At 43.4% G+C, this 21,675-nt stretch overlaps 1 protein-coding gene across 3 annotated transcripts in view; it reads right to left on the bottom strand.

Annotated features, from left to right (window-relative positions):
* LOC135220897 (trichohyalin-like) overlaps positions 1-21,675 on the bottom strand; it is a 256,724-nt gene that overhangs the window by 99,077 nt on the left and 135,972 nt on the right. For all 3 annotated transcript variants that reach the window (XM_064258510.1, XM_064258511.1, XM_064258512.1), the window contains 2 exons: positions 21,086-21,242; positions 16,362-16,467 (listed from right to left, as the gene is read on the bottom strand). In XM_064258510.1, the coding sequence (XP_064114580.1) occupies positions 16,362-16,467; positions 21,086-21,242 (263 nt within the window). The remainder of the gene's footprint in view (positions 1-16,361; positions 16,468-21,085; positions 21,243-21,675) is intronic.

The following is a 21,675-nucleotide window of genomic DNA, read 5'->3' as shown; positions in this document are numbered from 1 at the left end:
GAAATATATGACAGATTTCACTTTTATGAAACATATTATGCCCATATTGTATGCAATAATCACGTTTCCGCATTGAAATAATAGATAAATGACAATTTGTCCAAAATTGCATTTTTCCTAACTATACAAACCTGAGGTCCTTTTACAATAGGAAGGTACTAGCGGCAGCTGGATAGGTCGTAAGCTTTCGAACAAGGGGTTCGGTAGTTAACTGCTTGTCCGACAGGCGCGCGCGCGCGCGACTGGGAGGTAAACAAATCACTTTTGCTTTTGGCCCAAGCAAAAACTGCAGAGTGAGGGGTGGCATGAGGTGGGACTATGTGTAAAAGGACCTCAGGTTTGTATAGTTAGGAAAAATGCAATTTTGGACAAATTGTCATTTGTTCCGACACGGCATACAAACCTTCGGTCCTTTTACAATAGGAAGACTCACTTCTTGGTGGGAGGAATCTGAGTCTTTTGTGAACAGACTGGTGTTCGCCCAACCTTGGAATGCCTCCCTGGTCGTAAGAGCGAGGGAGGGATCCAAGCCTCTGTCCGATTGATCGGGGTGTGCACCGCAGGATCAATGGTCAGACCTCTGGACCAAGTACTAAGAGAGAGGCAAGCGTATCTCTTCGTACCAGCAAACAAGAACAAGTTCCTATTTGCAAGAGGCAACATAAAGTTATGGTTTGTCTCTTGTTGGCATCCACTTCCCCCCCCTTGTAGGAGGAAGTGGTGGATATTCGCTCCCATCCCTAGTGAAAGGGATAGGATGGGGCTCTGTCGAGTAGCTCACCGGCATCTCGTCCTTATCCAGCAAGGTGATGACCGTATCCCTCTACCCACAGGTAGAGGGGGAGAAAAAGATAGGAAGAGAAGCCAGTCACTCTCTCATTCACTTATCTATTCTTACAGTCACACCAGGACTCGATGCTGTTCAGCCTGCTAGGGTCTGGGTTAGCTACACAACGTGTTGAGCAGCCACCACGGGTCCTAAGGAAAACGATCCAAGGACCTGTGGGCAATATCCAAAAGGTAGAAGGAGGTGCCAGTGGTCTGGTTGTACCAGACCCCTGCCTTCAGTACCTGCGCCACGGAGAAGTTCTTGTGTAACTCGAGGGAGTGTACTTCTAGGTCATCTTGGTGCTGACGAAGAGTCTTCAACACTCAGCCTGGGATGTCGAGTTTCTTCAGAAAGCGCGACTCACAGGACAAAGCAGCATCTCCTTCGCATTGAAGGCGGTGAAGTCCATTAGGGAGGGGATTGTGAAGGACTCTAACCGATCGTCAGGAACCGAAGGGTTCAGAGTCTTCGCTACGAATTCGGTACGAAATCGAGCGTCACGAATCCCCATCCCCTGGATGCTTGACTTCGCAGGAAAAGTCATGCAATTACCTCAGAGGAAAAGAAGGGAATGGTCGTATGACCTATCCCTCTTCTCGACTTCGGTGATGTCCTGTACCCATACTGGTCTATCCAACCGTCCTGCAGACGAAGGTTGTTTCTTCGGCCCTCTGGATAGTGGATAGGACACCGACACTCAATGGTGGGTGTCGATGGTATGGGTACTGTGACAAGCCGTTAGGACGAAGAAAAGACTGTTATGGAACAACCGAACTAAGTCCACAGCGAAGTTCGTAACAGACTTGGGCGCTCTGACAGCTGCCGACTGACTGCGTTCGGTAGGAGGCAAGTTGTCCAAGCACCCGAGCAAGTCACGTGACCTTCGCCTTAAAAGGGTTATGCCAAGAGACTAAACAAATAATTTGTTCGTCACCGATGCCAGAAGGCAAGGTGATGACTCTCTTAAGGCATGTGCCCAACAGGCGAAAGTCAATTGCCTTCTAGAGACCGAGGTCCCTGATGGCAAGATATCTCATAGTATAGTTGATTCTCGGCTAAGGAGAAACAACACTATGTGTCGTTGAAGACGAAGGTGTACAGAAAATGCAACCTACGTCTTCACAGCTGAACCGAGAGAAGGATTCTCAAGATTCTGAACCTGTGCTACAAAGACTGAGAACGCTAACCGCTATTCATTGCTGTCCGGTGAGGATCGTAGTTGCAATAAAAGCGGAGCGCTTTTCAGTAATGAAGACAGGGAAATACTGCCTGAAGAACTGCTTCTCATGGGCTGAACATTTTGGAAGTAGAGCTGTCAGGTCGGAGAGTAGGCGATGTCTTCTGACATATCTGTTAATTCGGGCGAGCAATGAATAATAGCACACCTACGAATACGAGATATTTTGAAGACAAACTCAGATGTCTGCAAAATCATTCGCATTATCGCGGTGCGATGCAGCGGGTGACTAGTACAGACTTCTGTTACCGTGCGGTAAACAGAAAAAAGATGAAAGAGTCCAAGAGATATCTCTGTTGAAAATTCTCGCAATGTCGAAGGCGATGAAATCGAGCGTCACAGCAGTAGATGGTCCTTCATTATTGCGAGAATCCCCTTTAATCAGAGACCTAAGTCCATGATTGTTGGGCAGAGATACGGTTCGGTAGTCAATCAAACCAGGGGAGAGAGAGACGTAACCGACCGTGCATCTCCGAGACCTAGCTGATACTGAGCCGCTATCAGGCAGTTCAATACGCAGTAGCTCTCGGTGACTCGTCATCCTGAGTTGCCAGGTAATCCATTATTCCACGAAGGAATGCGTTCGGCTAGAACCATCGAGCATAAAGAATACGCTCGAGCAATTATATTTAACCGAAACGGATTTCGGTAAATACAAAAGCTGATTTGGTGTTGTCATGACAATACCAAGTATCTAAAATCGAAACTGATAACTGCTGGGAGGTTGCAGGCAACCCCGAGTTGCAGTTCAATTAAGATACAATTCGTCTCGGTCACAAACCGTAGAGTTAACTACGGTATGTGCCTACCCCCCGGACAATTCAACTGTTAAAAGAATCATGTCGCGAGGGTAATATACGTAGTATATTTGTAGGTTCTGTACCACGACCTCCATCCTAAATTCTTTTCCTCTCGAGGAATGAGAATAAGGATTGGAGATCGACCGCCTTCGTTCTCTAGTCAAGAGAGTGAAGGAGAAGTCTTTCCCAAAGGAAAGCTTCATGGTGAACAGAATACCGAAAACGATAGTTCAAGCCAAACTGGAAGTTCCCGTCCGTTCTTCTCTATTCCAGGTTAATCGCCTACTGTGAGATACTCTTCTTTCAGCAGGCAGTCTTCTTCCAAAATGCTAGAAATTACAGGATGTTCGAGCATACGAGGGTTCCCCCGATTATCGTGTAACAATTATCGGGGATTCTCGCTCACTTTGGACCGTGGTCTCGCCTAAGTGTTTGGAGATCGTAAAAAACTCGAACACTCCGAGTGCGCTAGAAATTCGTAGAATTCTAAGCACTCTGCGAAACCCCCCACCGAATTCGTCAAACGATATCGGCTGGTGATCCTCCCGATTCCCGTAGAAATCGAGAAAGGGGCAGGATCCCTCCTCAACGACCGGGGCTTACGTCAGGTAGGACCCGAAGGTCCCCCCGGTAGCGCTCAGAGCCTGGGAAAACGTATCGTCAGGAGAAAACGTTTTCCCGAGGAGGGTTACGAACTCATACTGTAGGTAAGGGTCTGCCGCCACTGTGAACGTCGTCTGGGTGGGGCTGATCGACACCTGACAGGAGAGAGCCGATACCGTCCTCCGACTCATTCCAGTCCTCGTCGAGGTCGAAACCTCAGGAGGACCGAAGGGGTATTCAAATACGGTGTCCGAAGACACGTTTAGAAACGCCTCTGTCGCAGTAGAGGAGGTGAAGTAGCTTGTTCGACCGGCCAGAACTGAGAGAGCCTTCTTGTCCGGAGACGAGAGACTACCTGGTTCAACACAGTCGGCAAGCTCCGATCGCGGCAGACCCACCGTCGATTTGGGTTCCCTCTCGGGCCCCAAAACGACTCGAGCCGAGACGTGGCTCTGCTGGTGGGAGCGGCGATCCTTCCCCGAGGTCGTTGTGCTGACGAATCAGCGCCATAACCTCGGCAAAGTTCCTCTGGATCTCGGAAGTCACAGCATCTTGCAGAGTGGGACCGTTAAGCCCTTCGAACAAGAGCATATTCCGAGAACCTTCCTCCTAAGAAGGGGGAACAGCGACAGCCCTCTCGGTCTTCTCCATCCACTTGAGCATACGTCCTGGCCGGTCCAAGAACCGTGCCTGGCACGTAGGGCGTTGTGGTGGGATCATGAGGGGCGCACCCCTCACGATCACTCCTCAATACCTCGCTCCTCCCGGTGTAACCCGAGGAGGTTGAAGGTACGGGAGAGGCAGACCTGACGCTCCCTCCTCGCTCGCTGGCAGAACCAGCAGGCTTGGAGGGCTGCAGGCGATCGTCAACCCGCAGTGGCGATTGAGCTGCAGGCCTGGTCGAACCGTCTCGCTGTGGAGAACGGCTGGACTGAGCACAGCGGCCCCGATCTCGAGTGTCAGAAGAGCTGGTGCTGGTTGCCGTACCCGATCGCTCTCTGTGAGAGCGACGGTCAGGCGACCTGCAGGCTCCACTGTCACAGTGAGACCGGTGCTTGTCCTCACGGCACGTCATGTCGCTGGTTCCAGCCGTGGCTGGCACCGGCGAACGGGGGGACCTCTTCCCAGCCTCAGCCCGTGGCCGGTCGTGGACCGTCACGTCCCCGGGTAGCCAGCTGGTCGCCGCGAGAGCGAGAGCTGGTCTGGTGAGAGTCGCGTGAGCGGCTGTCACCAGTCTTCCGCCCCGTGCCGTGAACCTGACGCTGAGCGGACTCAGAGGTCTGGTTCCTGGCTGCATGGTCGCTGGTAGGCGACCGTACACTCGGTACCTCCCGCGAACGAGAGGCCGAGACGGACCCTGATGCAGTGGCAGAACCACTGACACCAGGCGAGGAAGTACCGGTGTTAGCCGGTACCCCTCTGGTCCCCGTAGTCTTCTTCCTTGCGGAAGAAGAGACGGGCCCCACTCCCGAAGGAGCAGGAGGACCAGCGGAAGGAACCCTCCCGTCCCACCGAGGTGAGACGGGTCCCGAGAAGCTCCCGAGGGAGACTTCTTAGGAGGAGGAGGCAACCTTCTTCTTCCTCGGCTGTGAAGCCTTAGAAGTCGAAGGGGAAGAGGCGGCAGCCGACGACGATGAAGAAGATGAAGACGACGACGACGACGACAGACCTTCCTCCTCTTCTTCGTCAGCTTCCTCAGGACAGACGTAAGATCTGCTATCCAGGGCGGAGCCGGGGCTGCTGTAGCCGAAGCCACAGGGCCCGGACGCACCTGTACAGACAGACCAAAGTCTGGGGTAGTACCACCACGAACAGGGACGACGTCAGCAGGTATGGGCATCTCAGGAACAGCAGGCACAGCCAGCACAGCATCGGTAGGGACAGCCAGCGCAGCAACGGCAGGGACAGCCAGCGCAGCAACGGCAGGGACAGCCAGCGCAGCAACTGCATGGACAGTCAGCCCAGAATCGGCAGGTACGGCAGGCAGCACCGGAAACACAGGAAGTGGAGCAGCAGCCAGCAACATCCTGGTACCGGCGGCAGGTCCAGGGGCGAGCTCTAGGGCAGCGGAAGTGTGGTCGCGGCAGCGCGGCAACCACGAGCGGCGGCGGCACGCCCCCCTCTCGGTACGGCGAACGGCACTTCACAGCGGCTGTAGGCAAGACTGTTACCACGTGAGGCGAGTACACCAGGTGAGGAGGGACGTCGTCACCTGGAGCGTGGTCACCACTCCATGGGTGACCGCAGTAGGCCCAGACATAGAACCGCAGCCCCTGGACACTAGCACGCCTGCAAATGGAAGGACGCCCATACCTCACCAAGGTCCACCCTCGTGGCAGTAGCACCTGCGGAAATAACAGTAGTAGCGATTAGTGGGGGGGAAGTCCCCTCGCGCGGGGGGTGAGCCCTCTCCGAACGAGTGGAAGACCCCGAATACAATTGTACATCGGGCACCGAGCGCCCTCCCCCGCGCTCGACGGAGGGCGAGGAGAAGAACGCAGATAACCTCCCCCCCCCAAGGGGAAGGGCCATCTGTGGGAGCTGAGCAGGGGGGGGGGGGGTCTCGTTCCCCACCCCACCCGCACAGCACCCATGTACCCAACAATAATAATAAGAGCCCGAGAGCAATCGTGCCCTCGGCCCGATTGCAAGGGCATAAGGATCAATTCCCTGACTGAGCGGAACTTGAACCAAATAATATTGATGCAATCAATAATAAAAGAATAATGAAAAAGAATCTTGCATTACGATTCACTTCACAATGAAATAAGGGCTCGGATCGAGCGCATTTGCGCCCTCGGTACCGAGCGCAAGGGTAAAAGGATCCATTCCCGATTATGAATGGAAACCTTGATCCATAATGAATTGATGCAATCAAAATATATATGAAAATGAAAAAGAATACTGCGCTTGCGATTTCACTTCATACAAATAAAAAGGGGAAGGATCAATTCCCGGGAAATAGCGGAAACATTGATCCAAGTAAACAATGCAATCTCAATAAAATATGAAAATGAAAAAAGAACTGCACTTGCGATTTCACTTCATTCAAATAAAAAGGGGAAAGGATCAATTTCCGGGTAAGCTCGGAAACTGATCCAAAATGAGTATTGCTACAATCAAAATAATATATATGAAAATGAAAAAGAATACTGTACTTGCGATTCCACTTCCATACAGAATTTTTCATCTACACATTTCCAACCAAAATATACGCTCAGAGCGAGCGCTCTCCCGCCCTCGGCACCGAGCATACACAATACGAGGATCATTTCTGGGAAAATGAATTCCCGCACTTACGCCCTTCAGTCCCGGCACTCGGGTAATCGGAGGGCGTGGTGAAACCAAGATCCTTTAATTCACAATTGAATTCAATGGAAATAAATATGAAATGATTGTACTTACAATTCAGTTTCACTAGATAAATAGAAAAAGAAAAACACAACCATGCGAAAGCAACGACGATGAAGCGGGCAGAGAGCGATGATACACGTCCACACGCCAGCAGGCCGAAAGCAAAAGTGATTTGTTTACCTCCCAGTCGCGCGCGCGCGCCTGTCGGACAAGCAGTTAACTACCGAACCCCTTGTTCGAAAGCTTACGACCTATCCAGCTGCCGCTAGTACCTTCCTATTGTAAAAGGACCGAAGGTTTGTATGCCGTGTCGGAACAAATATGGAGCATGCTACGTTGCCAGTTAGTGAATTTTGAACGAAATCCTATGGAGTCATGTCACATGAGATTTGAGCATAACTGTACATTAATCAGGATTAGCCAATAACCTATAACTAGGTGATAGCCTAACTATAAAATTTCACATCAGTGAGTTTCATATTACAAAGTTATTGTTTTGTATAATACACCAAATAGCCTAGGGCTAGATGTAAACAATCTGAGTTAGACTAAAGATGTTAGCTTAGCTATGAATTTACCAGTAAGTAACTTTCTGTTTTTATATAGCCTTTACATTTGAGATAGAATAATCTGGATGAGGCAATGCCCTATGCTAACTTCCTATTGTCGGTGTACTAAGTGGTAGTTTCGCCCAAATAGTCTAAGACAGGATATAAACAGGATCCTTCGTGTATTTAAATAAGCTAACCTATAAAAACAGTGGCTTGGGCTAACTAAACAAATTAATACCTAGGTAGGATATTAGTCCAAATGGTATGATAATTCAAATTAAAATTTTCCATAGCTAGTACAAAAGGACTAATGCTGTACAGCCATACATGGCTGTCAAAACAAACTGAAAGGGCTAAGTGAACATAGATTTCCAATAGTCTATTACAAATATGGAAACTGTATGAGGAACTACAGTGTCCCTCATTAATAATTCAATACTGACTGGCTTCTAATAACATTAATAATTCATACTGGACTGGCTTTCTAATAACAACTTTATATGACTACAGGGCTGCCATTATGCAGGACCCTCAGTTCAAGCGTTCCATATCAAATTGCTCAGGTCATTTTGAGTCAATGGGTGTGGTTCATACCAACTGCATGGATATAGTCTTGTAAAAAACAATTAAAATTTGCTTGGTCAACAGATATGCACCAAACTTGTAGTATGCTATTGGCATCAAGTTTTAATGATGAAACTACTTATTTTAAGCTGTTCCAGTGATTTCCAGGGTTCAGTAGGACTAATGGAAAAGGGCACATATTATATCTTTCCGGCAAAAACCCTGGAAGTAAATATGTAACCATTTTTATTCTATCACTGTGCCAACAAGTACTATTCTGACCTAGACCACCTATAATTGGATTCTTTGTAATTGGTTGGTCTGTTTTATGGGTCGCTGGGGGGACCATAAGTGTAACTCCTTTGTCAAAACCTGCCTTTAAAACCATTTTAATCATTAGAATAACATAGTATAAACTTTCTACCCATATAAAACCCTACTTTCAATTATCCTACATTCACTTTATCAGTTAAAATAGCTTTAGCCTAAAACGTATGAACATGCACTTATAATTTGTTTTCCGGAATATCTAGATTAAAAATTTAATTCATTTGTAAAATCTAACATCTTGAAAACACCCTCAATCAAACCAAACCCTATACCTTTACAGCAATAAAAAGTTTAGCCAAATAAATACATGACCTCGTCTTTTTGTTTTTGATAATCTTATGTCATACATATCACTTTGCAAAAAGGCAATACGTATATATCCCTTTCCAATAACATCTTTTACCAACTAACTTATATCCTGTCCTCCTCACTATCCATGTCCCGAACTTGGTGCTATAATACACATAAAACAGAAGACATCTCTTCTTCCAGTGTCCCTTTTGAATATGGCTGTATACACTTCTATGATACAAAAGTGAAATATACTGTATCCATACTCATAACAACAGCAGCTCATGAGATTGAATTCTCTTACTCATCCCTTCAACTTTTATAATAATGCATTCTCTCAAAGTTCTCATGGTGTTTAGTTTTCCTTACATAAATTTACCAAAAGTAATACAGTAACTATTATGGTCTTCGGCAAAAAAAAGACAATTAAGTGTGTTTAACCAAAATAATGAGTATATCTAGACACATGAATTACACTAAAAGAACATACTTCTTAAGCAGAGTATCAACTATAAATTTGTCTGGTTAATGACTTTCTGACAGAAAGGAGTACAATGATGTCTGCCATATAATAAAATCTACTTATAATCTGATAGGTCTTAAAAAATACAGAATATCTTTAGAAATTAGCATTCACATATGAAGTGCAAGGATGTCAGCCTTAAATACAATATCCTTATCATTTGGTAAAATTTTTCTGAATACTAACATTTCTACTTATGTTCCCAACTAAGCAAAATCATCAACACAATAAAATATGAAGTTTTCATAATAAAACTAATATTGTAATACTTACCTGAACACCTGAATTAGCCCTGGTCACTGACCAGCCAGAACTATATCCCCACATATTTACCCACTAAGTGGATAATTTTAACTGTCAGTGTTACAAACGCTGCAGGTAAAATCTAGTCAAATGAGTTACCTGTGTTACCGTTGGCAACGCTGCCGCAAATTCCGGCCACCAGAGGCCTGTCTCCTCAACTGAATCATTCACTATCAAATTGAAGTGGGGAGGAGGGTGGGAATCATTCAGGTGTTCAGGTAAGTATTACAATATTAGGTTTATTATGAAAACTTCATATTGCAATACACTCCTGAACACCTGAATTAGCCCAGATTAACAACATTTACCCGGAGGTGGGATAAATCTAATTCAGCCCGACCTGTCCACGGATCATACGCAGGTAACTCGTTTATAAACAACCTACCATGTATAAAAGCATGTATCCTCACCTAGTTATCTAACTCGGAGGTGAGGATGTTTGCAAAGAAAGTACTTCAACATCAGTGTTGAGTCTAAGGTACCGTCTGAGTCAGAAGTACCTCCTATGTGATAAGCTATACTTCTTCTTCATGGAGGTAAAAACAAATCTCCTCACCTGGTTGTCCAGATCACTAGGTGAGGATGTTTGCAAAGAAAGTACTTCAACATCAGTGTTGAGTCTAAGGTACCATCTGAGTCAGAAGTACCTCCCATGTGATAAGGTAAAAAACAAATCTCCTCACCTGGCTGTCCAGCTCTGTAGGTGAGGATGCTTGCAGAGGAAGTACCATACCGTCGGTGTTGAGTCCAAGGTACCGCCCGAGTCTGAAGAACCTCCCATGTGGTATTCTATACCTCTCATGTATGGAGGGGAAATGGTGAACCTCCCATGTGGTTATCTAGCCTCTCATGTATGGAGGAGAAGTTGAGTGTGCAGGACCTTCAGTTCTCTACTGCTCACTGATGTAGATGACTTGTGCTGAAGAAGTTGTAGTTATTCCAACATGACCATCGGGATCTGCCTAACCTCAAGGGCCTAAGGAACAATATACTCAGTCTAAGCTTGACCAACAGAAAGTTCATTAGACTATCACTGCCTCCCTAAACTTCTAACCCTAAAGTTCATTTAGACTATCAATGCCTCCCTAAACTTCTAACACCCTAAAGTTCATTTAGACTATCACTGCCTCCCTAAACTTTTAACACCGTAACTCTACCAAGCCAACTAAATAAAACTGAGTTACCAACGACAGAACCCCGCGAGTAACCTCTCTGAAGAAACTGAATTTCCCTGAGGTACGGTGTTGTGAAAAACCACACCAACTCTCAAATAACCACCTACACGATCGCCGACACCGAAACATTCCTCCGGAAGCCAAAGGGTAGCCCTCCGTGATATTTTGCGCCCTTGGATTGACTAAGAACCCCTTCTTATGAATGTCCAGATAGTGCTGAGGCAACGATTTAACAAGAAGTCCCTCCTCACCTTGACAGGAACATAGTATAACCATCAGAAATGTTAGTCTGGTATGCATACCCCCTCGAAACCAAAGTGAAGAGGTTATCAAACAGTCCAGGCTCAGAGAAACACCCATCAACTTTCACCACATCCACACAGAGTGGGACAAGGCCTCCCACTAGCTGTGAAAGGTGTCTTCCAAAGACGAGCCTCATGATCCGTAACCCCTACCACACGAATCAATGAAGGAACCCAATAGAGAAAAGCCTCAACTGTCTCGTAAACCGGAAGTCGGACTCCAGCAGAGGAGTTACCCACTACCTCATACAGAGAGTGATGCTAGCCAAAGTCCTTCCCCAAAACCTGTCCGACTCGCCGAAACCAGATCATGCATACTGATGCTTTGGAGAGGACTGCTGGTTTGGTTGAATACAACGTATCAAACATTCCTTGAATTAACTGTGAGATTCCTCCGGAGCCTGGAATGCAGAAAGAGAGAAAGGACAAAGTCCATAATCCGTTATACTCGCTTCCTTCGCCGGAGAAACAAAAACCCACAACTAGCAAACGAGTCTCTCGTTCAAACAGGTACCTATCCCTCTGTCAGACCTGTCCAGCCACACTGGAACAGGAAAAAGGAGGAGAAGGCCGAACCCCCACAAGAGCAGCACCCAAGAACCTGGAACCTACTATGCCTGGGTATCTCTGTCAGACCTGTCCGGCCACACCGGAACAGGAAAAAGGAGAAAGGCCGAACCCCCACAAGAGCAGCACCCAAGAACCCGGAACCTACTGCGTCTGGCTGCTCGATACCAAACGACATACAAGATCCCATCATATCTGAGCCTACCAATCCGATTCCGCAACGATATACCAACAAGAAGATGATAAACTCCTGAGCAAGTTGTACTCGACTGCGCAACCCACACTCCCCCCCAGACATGATGACGTAACCCCTATCCGACCGCTGTCCACCCCCTCACAAGAGCCAACTGTCACCAGTTCCGCAAAACCTGTAATAGTTAGTCATTCAACTGCGCATACCCTCACTACACAGTGAAGATAACTTTAAACCTGAGCCGAACATACCTTGGCGATGAACGCCCAACCCTGTGAGTCACTCCCACACTGTTGCACCAAACGTGTACCAACCAAGACGATGACCTAACCTTGAATCAGTCTCACTTGACTGCCAAACTCCGCACTCAACAGTGACTATGACATGAGACCGGGCAGACTACAATAGGCGAGCAACATCCCCTAAGAGCGAAGAGGTCGTAAAACGTGATACAACTAACGCCAGTTACCAACACTAAACCTGGACTGGAGTCAAGAGCAAGTGAGGGAGGGAAGTACTCCCAGTAGACACAGAATCAAGGTCGGACCCACAATGAAACCCCGTAGCATGAAAAAGTTGGGAAATAAGCAGAAGGAGAGAGAGAAGTCACTACGAGTAACCACCGGAGCACCTACCGCCGACAGTGTGCAAGTGGAGAACCAACTGTGCGGTACACAGTGCTTTAATGACGGGTTACGAACTGTGGAACCAATGGGAGCCGCAGAAGGAAATTACCAGCTACCCTAAGAAAAGGGGGCCGAGGGCACAAAAAAGTGCTAACTATGATGCAGACGAACTGCCAACGGCCGTAGCCCCCCACCAATTACCGCAGTAAGCATGTTACGTCTCACACACCTAAGGTATATAAATGGGAACGAAGAAGGAAGATTACTAACTACCCTACAAAAGGAGTGGATGATGACAACCAGTATCAATACAGTCAACGATGGCGCAGATTAAACTCCAACTGCCGTAGCCCCCGCAAGAACTACGGAGGACACACTACATCTCAAAACAAGTAAGGTTGAAAATACGGAGTTGCGGATACCGCCTTGAAACATGAACACCAGCAGCCTGAGAACTACAGGACCTGTGGAAGGTGCTATGAAGGCAGCCCCTCCAAAATTACTTCCTTTAACCCCAAAGAGAGAGAGAGAGAGAGAGAGAGAGAGAGAGAGAGAGAGAGAGAGAAGAGAGAGGAGAGAGAGAGAGAGCAGAGAGAGAAGAGAGAGAAGAGAGATAGAGAGAGAGAGAGAGAGAGAGAGAGAGAGAGAAGGATAGAGAGAGAGAGAGAGAGAGAGAGAGGTTGAAATCCCAAAATTTCAGAATAAAACGATAAAAACTCTGGCTCTGCTGTGTTATTGGCAAAGAAAACAAGATGAGTGAGAAGACTTCAAAGCGACATCCGAAGAATGACCAGATAAAAGATTGTGTAAAGACATTATAAGTTTTAACAGAAAAACTGGGCGAGAGAGAAAACTAGACCGACTCTGTTCTCCACGATAATCTGACAAACATTAGAAAATCAGGAAATTATTCAAGACGTGATCGTGAATACAGTCCGTATTGAAGCTACAGTAATTGACTTGCGTTAATTCGATTTTACGATGGGGTTAGTAATTAAAATCGGCATTACATTGCAAATAAGTCTTCCTATATCTCTTGCACAGCTGGCGTAGGCAGCAGCGTGCAGTCAGACAGCGAGATTGTTGGGTTTAAAATAGAATTTAGGCCAAAGGCCGAGTATTGGGACCTATGAGGTCATTCAGCGCTGAAAGGAAATTGACAGAAAAGTGTTTGAAAAGGTGTAACAGGAAGAAAACCTCTTTGTTGCACAATGAATCAAGTGTTAGGAGAGGGTGGAAAATAGGATTAATAGAGAGAATATAAAATCAGGAAAGTAAGAGAGAGAGAGAGAGAGAGAGAGAGAGAGAGAGAGAGAGAGAGAGAGAGAGAGAGAATTACAATCGTCTAACATTTCCACCTCCATAAATTTGCACCCATTTCTAAGTTAAAAAATATTATCTTAATGATAATATATACTCGTATAACTGCGTACAGCTATGAACAACCGAACAAGAACTTGTTGCTAATACGATCGAATCCGATAGCAACATCATTTTATTGTATTCATTTGCGTGCGACAGTAATTACTGTATTCATGTTATAAATGTAGCTGAATCTGATAAGGCAATATTACGTGCATCAGCAACCTGGATAGCAGTCCCAAGCTTTGTATGAATTAAAACGCAGCCGTGGTAAAAGAAACTAATAGCATGAAAGAGTTCATTTACTGTCGTTTTTACAGTGACAAAAGATTAATAAAGTAAGGTACGTAATACCTATGAAAACAAGTGAAAACGAACAGAAACGCTGAATTTACGCAATCTAACCTGAGGGAAAAACTAGCTTCCAATGAGACGTATTAGTCAAATTACATCGTAAGACGAACAATATGACATTGATCCATATAAGTTAAGTATCCAGATATTCATTTATGCTAACTAGGAACAAAAACATTAGCCGAGACCAAGTGATATGGTTGAATCTGGAGCCAAGGAAGTAGACTAGCCAGCATCATTGTCTGTCTAACCCAAGCCTCCTTACAACAGCTCTGTTTGACGACAAGCTTGTGTAATTGTAATTTAATGAAAAGTAATCAATTACATATTGTAAGGTAATTAAAAGAAACTTTATTAGGCCTAATATTAATTTCAGTTGACACTGTAATTCGATAATACGACTGGTAATTATTTTTGTAACTGTAATTGACATAAGCACAGTGTAATTACTGACGACAATTAGTCTGTTAAACGTATGAAGACGTCATACAAACGAATTCCTTATATCTGATATCTGATTATATGGCACAAGATACCATTATTGACTATGTTGAATGTCAACATAGTTGAAAAACGTCTCCTTCAAGACGACAAACATGGCATAAGTGAGGAAAAGTTGTTACGTTAGTCATGCTAGCCAATCAGGACAAGAATGAGTTGGATAAGGCAACACAAACTCATATTCGCCATCAGCTGATTCCAGAGCGAGAATGACCGACGAGTTAGTATTCATACTACACTAATATGATGATGTATATCATACACTTATAATGCTTTAGTCGGACAGAATCTGATCTTCATTCCTGTTCGATTACATTCATATTGAATTATCCTAAGATCGATTATCGTTCGTGTTCAATTACACCTGTACTGAATTATCCGAAGTCAAAATACCTTGAGCCTACAGCGTTAGCCACTATAAAAATTACTCTACCGATATGTAGTACAGCGAACACTTTAGGCTAGACTAGGCTACTGTATATGCATACGATATATCATCGTGAACACTAGGCTAGCCGTAGTTAATTTATTCGATTCTCTACATACTGAATTATCGTAAGTCAATATGCATTGAACAGAGAATTAGTTGATATTAACAATTACCATATCGTATAAGTAAAGGAAAGAACCTTAAAGACAAACGAGCAGTATTCAACCCTTCAGAACCCGACAGACTCGAAACCAGATCTGAACGACCAACCAAGCCTAAAAAGTAACAAGCTTCTGATGCAAGGAACTCGAAGGAGGAAAAACCCAAAGAGGCTCTAATGACACTGTCCCTCTATAAACTACTTATATTAGAAAACCGACCCGAAGAAGCCTGCACTTCTCTTCCTAAACACTATGTAGCCTATTATCCCTACTCGTCTGTATCTGACCTAAATTTTCATCATCCTGAGAACTTACACATCGAGGGAAGGGGAAATCTGCTGCCAACACTGCCTGCTCCGCGCTAGGAGGGCCGGCACAACCTACCCACTCGGAGGCTTGCGGTTCTCCATTATCCCCAGCACCCGTTAGGGCTGGTTCTGGAACAAGCAGGGGGGCTGAAAAAGAACGATTAGAATCCACTATACAACTACTACTACCACTATCTCTATTTTGGTTAAATTATTCGTCAGGCTAGAAATATGATAAACATACCTGTCCACTAATTTCTTGAATAGCTAACTCTAATGTTTCCTTGTCTCCTGACCAAGACAAACATCTGTGACTGGTTTGCACTGAACCTTCCTACACGAAATAACGAAAAGAAAGTCGATCATGTGTGAGGGTACTCATCCTACGCTTGAAGGGCATGCAGAGCCGATGAGCACCATGTCTAGCAGTAGAAGGCTCGATCATCGAACTGTAGATGAAGTAGAAGCAGAGGCGTTTGCAGACGGCGACGACGTTTATTTTCTAACTTATCCATAGCGAGTACAAAGTAGCTATCCAAAGTCAAACGGGAGAAAAACATTAATCACAGTCCAAGGTCGTAATCTGTATCCAAAATATGAAAACTATTTGAGTGGGGTCGGGCTAAATGACCAAAAGTTCGCCTGATGTGGGACTGATCCGCACAGCATGGCAAACAAGAAACAATTGAGGAGACAGGCCTCTGGTGGCCGGTATTTGCGGCAGCGTTGCCAACGGTAACACAGGTAACTCATTTGACTAGATTTTACCTGCAGCGTTTGTAACACTGACAGTTAAAATTACCCACTTAGTGGGTAAATATGTGGAGATATAGTTCGGGCTGGTCAGTGACCAGGGCTAATTCAGGTGTTCAGGGAGTGTATTGCAATCTTAAAATTTAAATTCCTTAGGTTTTTTCATAATACATGCTTGCAAGGGCATTAATAATTACAACTATTAAAATAGCATGTGAAATAAACAAAATTACCATATACTCACCACTTTCAGGTCCATTATAGAGCTTGCAATTGTCCATCATAAGCTTGAAGTCTCCTTCAAACATTGCAAGGTTTGTATAGTAACCGCCATCTAAACGCTCTTCCATCTGTAATGTTTACAGTTACATAACAAAATTAAGAACTGAAAATCTTCACTATCATACAATGGAGACAATATACTATATAATTTTTCAACTTAATTTACTTTCTTGGCACAAATCTAGCCCTTTAAAATTACCTTCATATGTGTTAGTACCTTGCTCAGACAAGCAGCTTGCTGTCTGTTCATACAAATGAAAACCAATCATCACAAAACCTGAAACCTGATCACTCTGCAGGCTCTGTGGCATTGGGAGAAAAACAAATTACCTCATCAAGAGGTGCATTTGCATAAAAAAAATATCTTAATTTACAAATTTATACTTGTTTTGGCACTAAAGACCCATCTCTTTACAGATGCTTCAGTGTCTATTTTGGCAGGAGTCTTGTTGTTAGCAATAAAATTACTCTGGCTCTCAGGAGATTAAAGCCAAACAACTACTAAACGTTTGCACCCGGAAATGCACGCATTCTCACAAATAACATGGGGTAATAAAATGGGCTATAGTGAATTCACATCAGCCATGCATCTGATGTCTAGGCCTCTCCCTTACGTCGCTTCTGATTGGCTGCTGATAAGCCAATCACAAGGCTGCAAAGTCTCAGTCTCAAGAGTTCACACAGGCAGGATGTATGTTCCACCTCTACTGAGGGATACTTTTGAAAGACATATCCCTCAGGAGAGGTGGAACATACATTATGCCTGTGTAAACTCTTGGGAGACAGAATTTCCAGCCCTGTGATTGGCTTATCAACAGCCAATAAGGAGTGTCGTAAGGGACTGGCCTACTAGACATCAGACGCATGGTTGATGTGCATCTATTATAGTACCCTGACTGTTAGGAAAACTGTAGTCTGTAACATGTAAGAACTGAGTCAAACATGGTTCAAAATACTTATGCTTCACTCAAAACCCATAAACAAGTATGAAAGTTGAACAAACTGCAACGAGTGATCAAGGTCAATGCAATGAGGTAATGGAGTCAAAAGGATGGAACTTTTAATACAACAAGGGATATGTTGACAGAAAATAGCTTGACCAAAATAAATGCACACTAAAAGAAGCTGGCACTGTACCATCAACATAAAATAGCAATGTCAGATAATGTTTTGAAGCTTACAACCAAAGGGCATGCTTCTAATGGAGGTTCTCAAAGGTTCCTTTCTCCAAAGGACTCTCTAATTCATATCAAAAACACGTTCCAACAAAACTCCTCCTCATCTATAATCTTCAGGTCATCTAGGCACTTTGCTGTAAAACTTCCTAACATGAAATTCACTGTAGTTGAGATGGTACTCTACTAAGATCACTTGGTTTGTAAAAGATACAAAAGCTATTCCTTTTCTCATTTATCAAATTCAATTTCAATCAAAATCCTGCTAATGGCAGCACTCCATCAAGCTGACACGTCAATTTAACAAAATTAACCAATACTGGACAGATATGTTCTTTTGATTCTCAATAAGTGCATATCAAACTCCCCCATTTGGGTCATATTGTTTTTTGGCCACAAAATTTGCATTAATTTTGCACAGAAAAATTCCTATCACTTGAAATGGACAAAAATGGCTTATGGCAACTCTTATGGCAATACTAACACCTCAGTCCAGGATACTGGGAAGATTAGTGCGACTTGAGATTTCTTGGGGCAAATGTACACCTCCCTGTCAACATCTTGAATATATTTGCCTATAAATATACTCAAGAATAGCTGTCGGTTTTAGTTCTTGTCTTTTATGGTAGCATGTCAGCTTTAATAGTAATTTTGCAAACCAAAGTACAAAGAAATATTACAAAAACCCTGTACTATAACTCACTAAAAGGTACTGCATCTCCCCATGCCAGTACAGAAACTGTTCCTTATTCTAGTGTTTATCTTTTATGATATTATGCGAGCTATGATTGTAATTTCCCAGATGAAAAAATTTATTAGAAACACCATGTATAACTTGATACAATTAGTATATATTTGCTTATAAATATACTCAGGGATAAATTTTAAGTTTGCAAACTAAAAGTACATAGAAATAATACAAAAACCCTGTATAACTCACTAAAAGGTACAGAAACTGTTACTGATTTTAGTGGTTATGATATCATGTGAGCTATAACTATCGGTAATTTCACAAGATAAAACAGATTTATTAGCAACAACATGCATAACTTGATAAAATTAGCAAATTTGTAAGTGTCTTGGAAAAGAGGCCCTGCGCAGGGTTGGAAATATATTTTTATACTAAAATGAAGTTTTATAAATATACTTACCAATTAAATACTTAGTTAACGATTAGCTTCACACGGTGTCGCAAATGTTATGGCGACTTTCACTAGGTTCCTGCCCGATGTTATGGGCTGATAGCCCTACCAATGGACAAGTTCATGGCCGTATACAAGGACAACTCGACAGGTGAAACACACCTGATTTTAATAATTTTTATTATAAAAATAAACTCATTTATCAATTAACAAAGCACAGTACATGAACGGAACTTAGGTGACTCGGCACACCACACTTGGACAAATTCAATATGGCCACGCGACCACTCAAAAAACACTAAGAATTTCACAAATTCAGTTCACACTTCCTCAACGAAACAAGTGTCAATAAATTTGTTAAAAGGATCTGAACATCTGCAGTAATGATTAAACACAATTAGCCCATTGATGGCTACAAAAAAGAACGATTACTTACTTTGTGCAATTTTGGTCAATCGCCATCAGCCTCATCGCCTCACACCCGCACGCCCCAATCAAGACCCAAAAGGGTTGTTGCTAACTATACCAAGTTAATTGACGAAGAGAGGCCTAGAGTGGTGTCCAAAGGAGTTTTATAGCCGTGCGGATCGGGTTAGTCATTTTTGTCAAATTAATTTTCATGAGTAGGAGACATTCCTTCATTTTTCATATAATTTACAAAACAACACGAATTTTGCCATTAAACAATGAGGGAGGAGAGGCAATGTCCAATAATTGCACACATTCAAAAGGGAACCACTTCTCTACAGCTGCCAATCTGCCATATGCTTGACAAATAATCTTTTTGTTACAAAGGGAACATAAGGAGAAGTGGAAGATACATCTTGGAAAATTCATGCACTAATTTTTCATGACACACAGCACCCTAAATTCAAAAAATTTGTACGCAAGTGACTGTTGCAATGCGGGAGTGACAGGTTCCACCCAATGCAATGGGAACTCGCAAGTGGCAAAACCCAACAGTGTCATTCAATTCTTATTGCTGCTAAGTCCATGAAAATCAGAGGGGAGGAGGGTGGGCTCTGATTTAGTAATTAAAGGCAGTCCCTGGTTATCAGCAGGGTTTCCGCTCTCAGCAGGGTGCTGATAATCGAAAACCGCCATTAACCGAAACTCAGCAATTCATGGTGTTTATGGTGCCAAGTTTTGGTTAATGGTGCTGATAACTGATTCATGGCACCTCTGCTAGGTATGTTATGACACCATAACTCTATTATCAGCACCTTAAGACCCAATAACCAAAATTTGGCCCATTATGGCGCCATAATTTGCCAATTTTATGGTGCTAGACAAGTGCCATAAAACTGGATCGCCATTAACCAAGTCCACAGATAACCAGGGACTGCCTGTACTTGGTAAGTATACTTATAAAACTTCATTTTATTATTAAAAATATCATTTTCATAAAAGTAACTTAACAAGTAATTACTTAGCTGAATCCCACATTGCTAGGGGGGTGGGATGAATGGACTAAAGTAACTCAATTCATTAAAGGAATGTTATTATTGAACTAGAGGAACAGCCTTTGTTGGAGGCCTCCCAAATGTCTATGAATGCCCCTCAGGACACCCCAATGCTTCCTATGGGTTGTAAAAGGCAAAACGTGCCTTTCGCGCTCCTGACGACGTTGGGACATCTCTATGTACGTCTTGTACCACCACAAATACTTTAACACTCGCAAAAGTTCAGCAAAACATGAATGTGGCAAGAGATCGCTCTCGGATGACACATCGCTGATGATTGCTGGGCCAAGAAGAATGCAATTCGTACATGCACGCCTGGGTAATGCTTGTAAACAAAACAACAGCTTGATCCATGAACTCCCAGCATCCCTCAAGGCACGTGATTTAAAATTTGTCGCAAAGTAGGCCTATAACTATTTTTTACCGAATATTTAAAAAAACTTTTTTTAGTCGACGTATTATACATCAATTAAGCAGACGACAGACAATTTTAGTTGACGTATAATACATCCAATAGGCGTTTGAGGGTTAAGTTAGAAACTATGTAGAATTGCTATTAGCTGTAAGATGTCTTGGAAATATTCAAGTGCAGGCTATAATCAGGGTCTTTGCTACTTAACTGCCTTTGTTACTTATATATATATGACAGGCCAGACCCCTGGAGTTTCTGTCAAATTGAGGTAGTATTACTAAGTCAAGTACCTCTTAGTTTAACTAGACCACTGAGCTGATTAACAGCTCTACTAGGGCTGGCTCAAAGGATTAGTTATTTTCACATGGCTATTACTATAAAACATATCTTCTACAACACAAATGGTCATTAAAATGCAATTTATTTATTAAAATAACAGTAAAAGATGTACATATTACTGAATTTTAAAAAAATTAAAAAAATAATTTACTCACCCTAGTTATGTGCATGGGTCTTCTAATAACAGCATAATAGTTTGGTGCATATTCTTCTTCAACTGGGTCATGGAATGGCCAAGCATCTTCATGATCACGTAAATGTTCTAATACTTTGTACATTCCTGTGCGTAGGTCATCTTCAGTTTGCAAAACCCTTTGAAAAAATTTGTCATGAAAATATCTATTCTGAGGACTAACTATCTTCTCTAACAGATAAAAGCACAGGAAAAGTAAATTAGCTAGAAAATTGTCTTTTCAGATAAATCCCTAAATTACTTTTCTTCCTAGTTAACACAGTAATAGAAGCCCAAACATAGTACCATACCAACATTATCAAAGTCAGATGGAATAATAATATGTACTTATATTGATGACTGCCATGCCCAAACTAAAGATTTAATCTTTAATTAAAAGTTTTATCCTTCCACAAAACTTCCCATAAGTTCATTTTACAATACTAAAGTTTAGCTGCATCAAATGAAAGTTTTTGGAATTTATGTTTAATCTGCTCATGGCAGCTACAGAACTTGCTGCTTTTCCTGTGTCTATATTTCCTTATTGATTAGCAGTGCAGAGATCCAGTAACT

The sequence above is a fragment of the Macrobrachium nipponense genome, chromosome 2 (assembly GCF_015104395.2).
Source record: "Macrobrachium nipponense isolate FS-2020 chromosome 2, ASM1510439v2, whole genome shotgun sequence".
Classification (NCBI taxonomy): Eukaryota; Metazoa; Arthropoda; class Malacostraca; order Decapoda; family Palaemonidae; genus Macrobrachium; species Macrobrachium nipponense.
The sequence above is the reverse complement of the archived record's forward strand: the minus strand, read 5'-3'. Positions and strand labels throughout refer to the sequence as shown.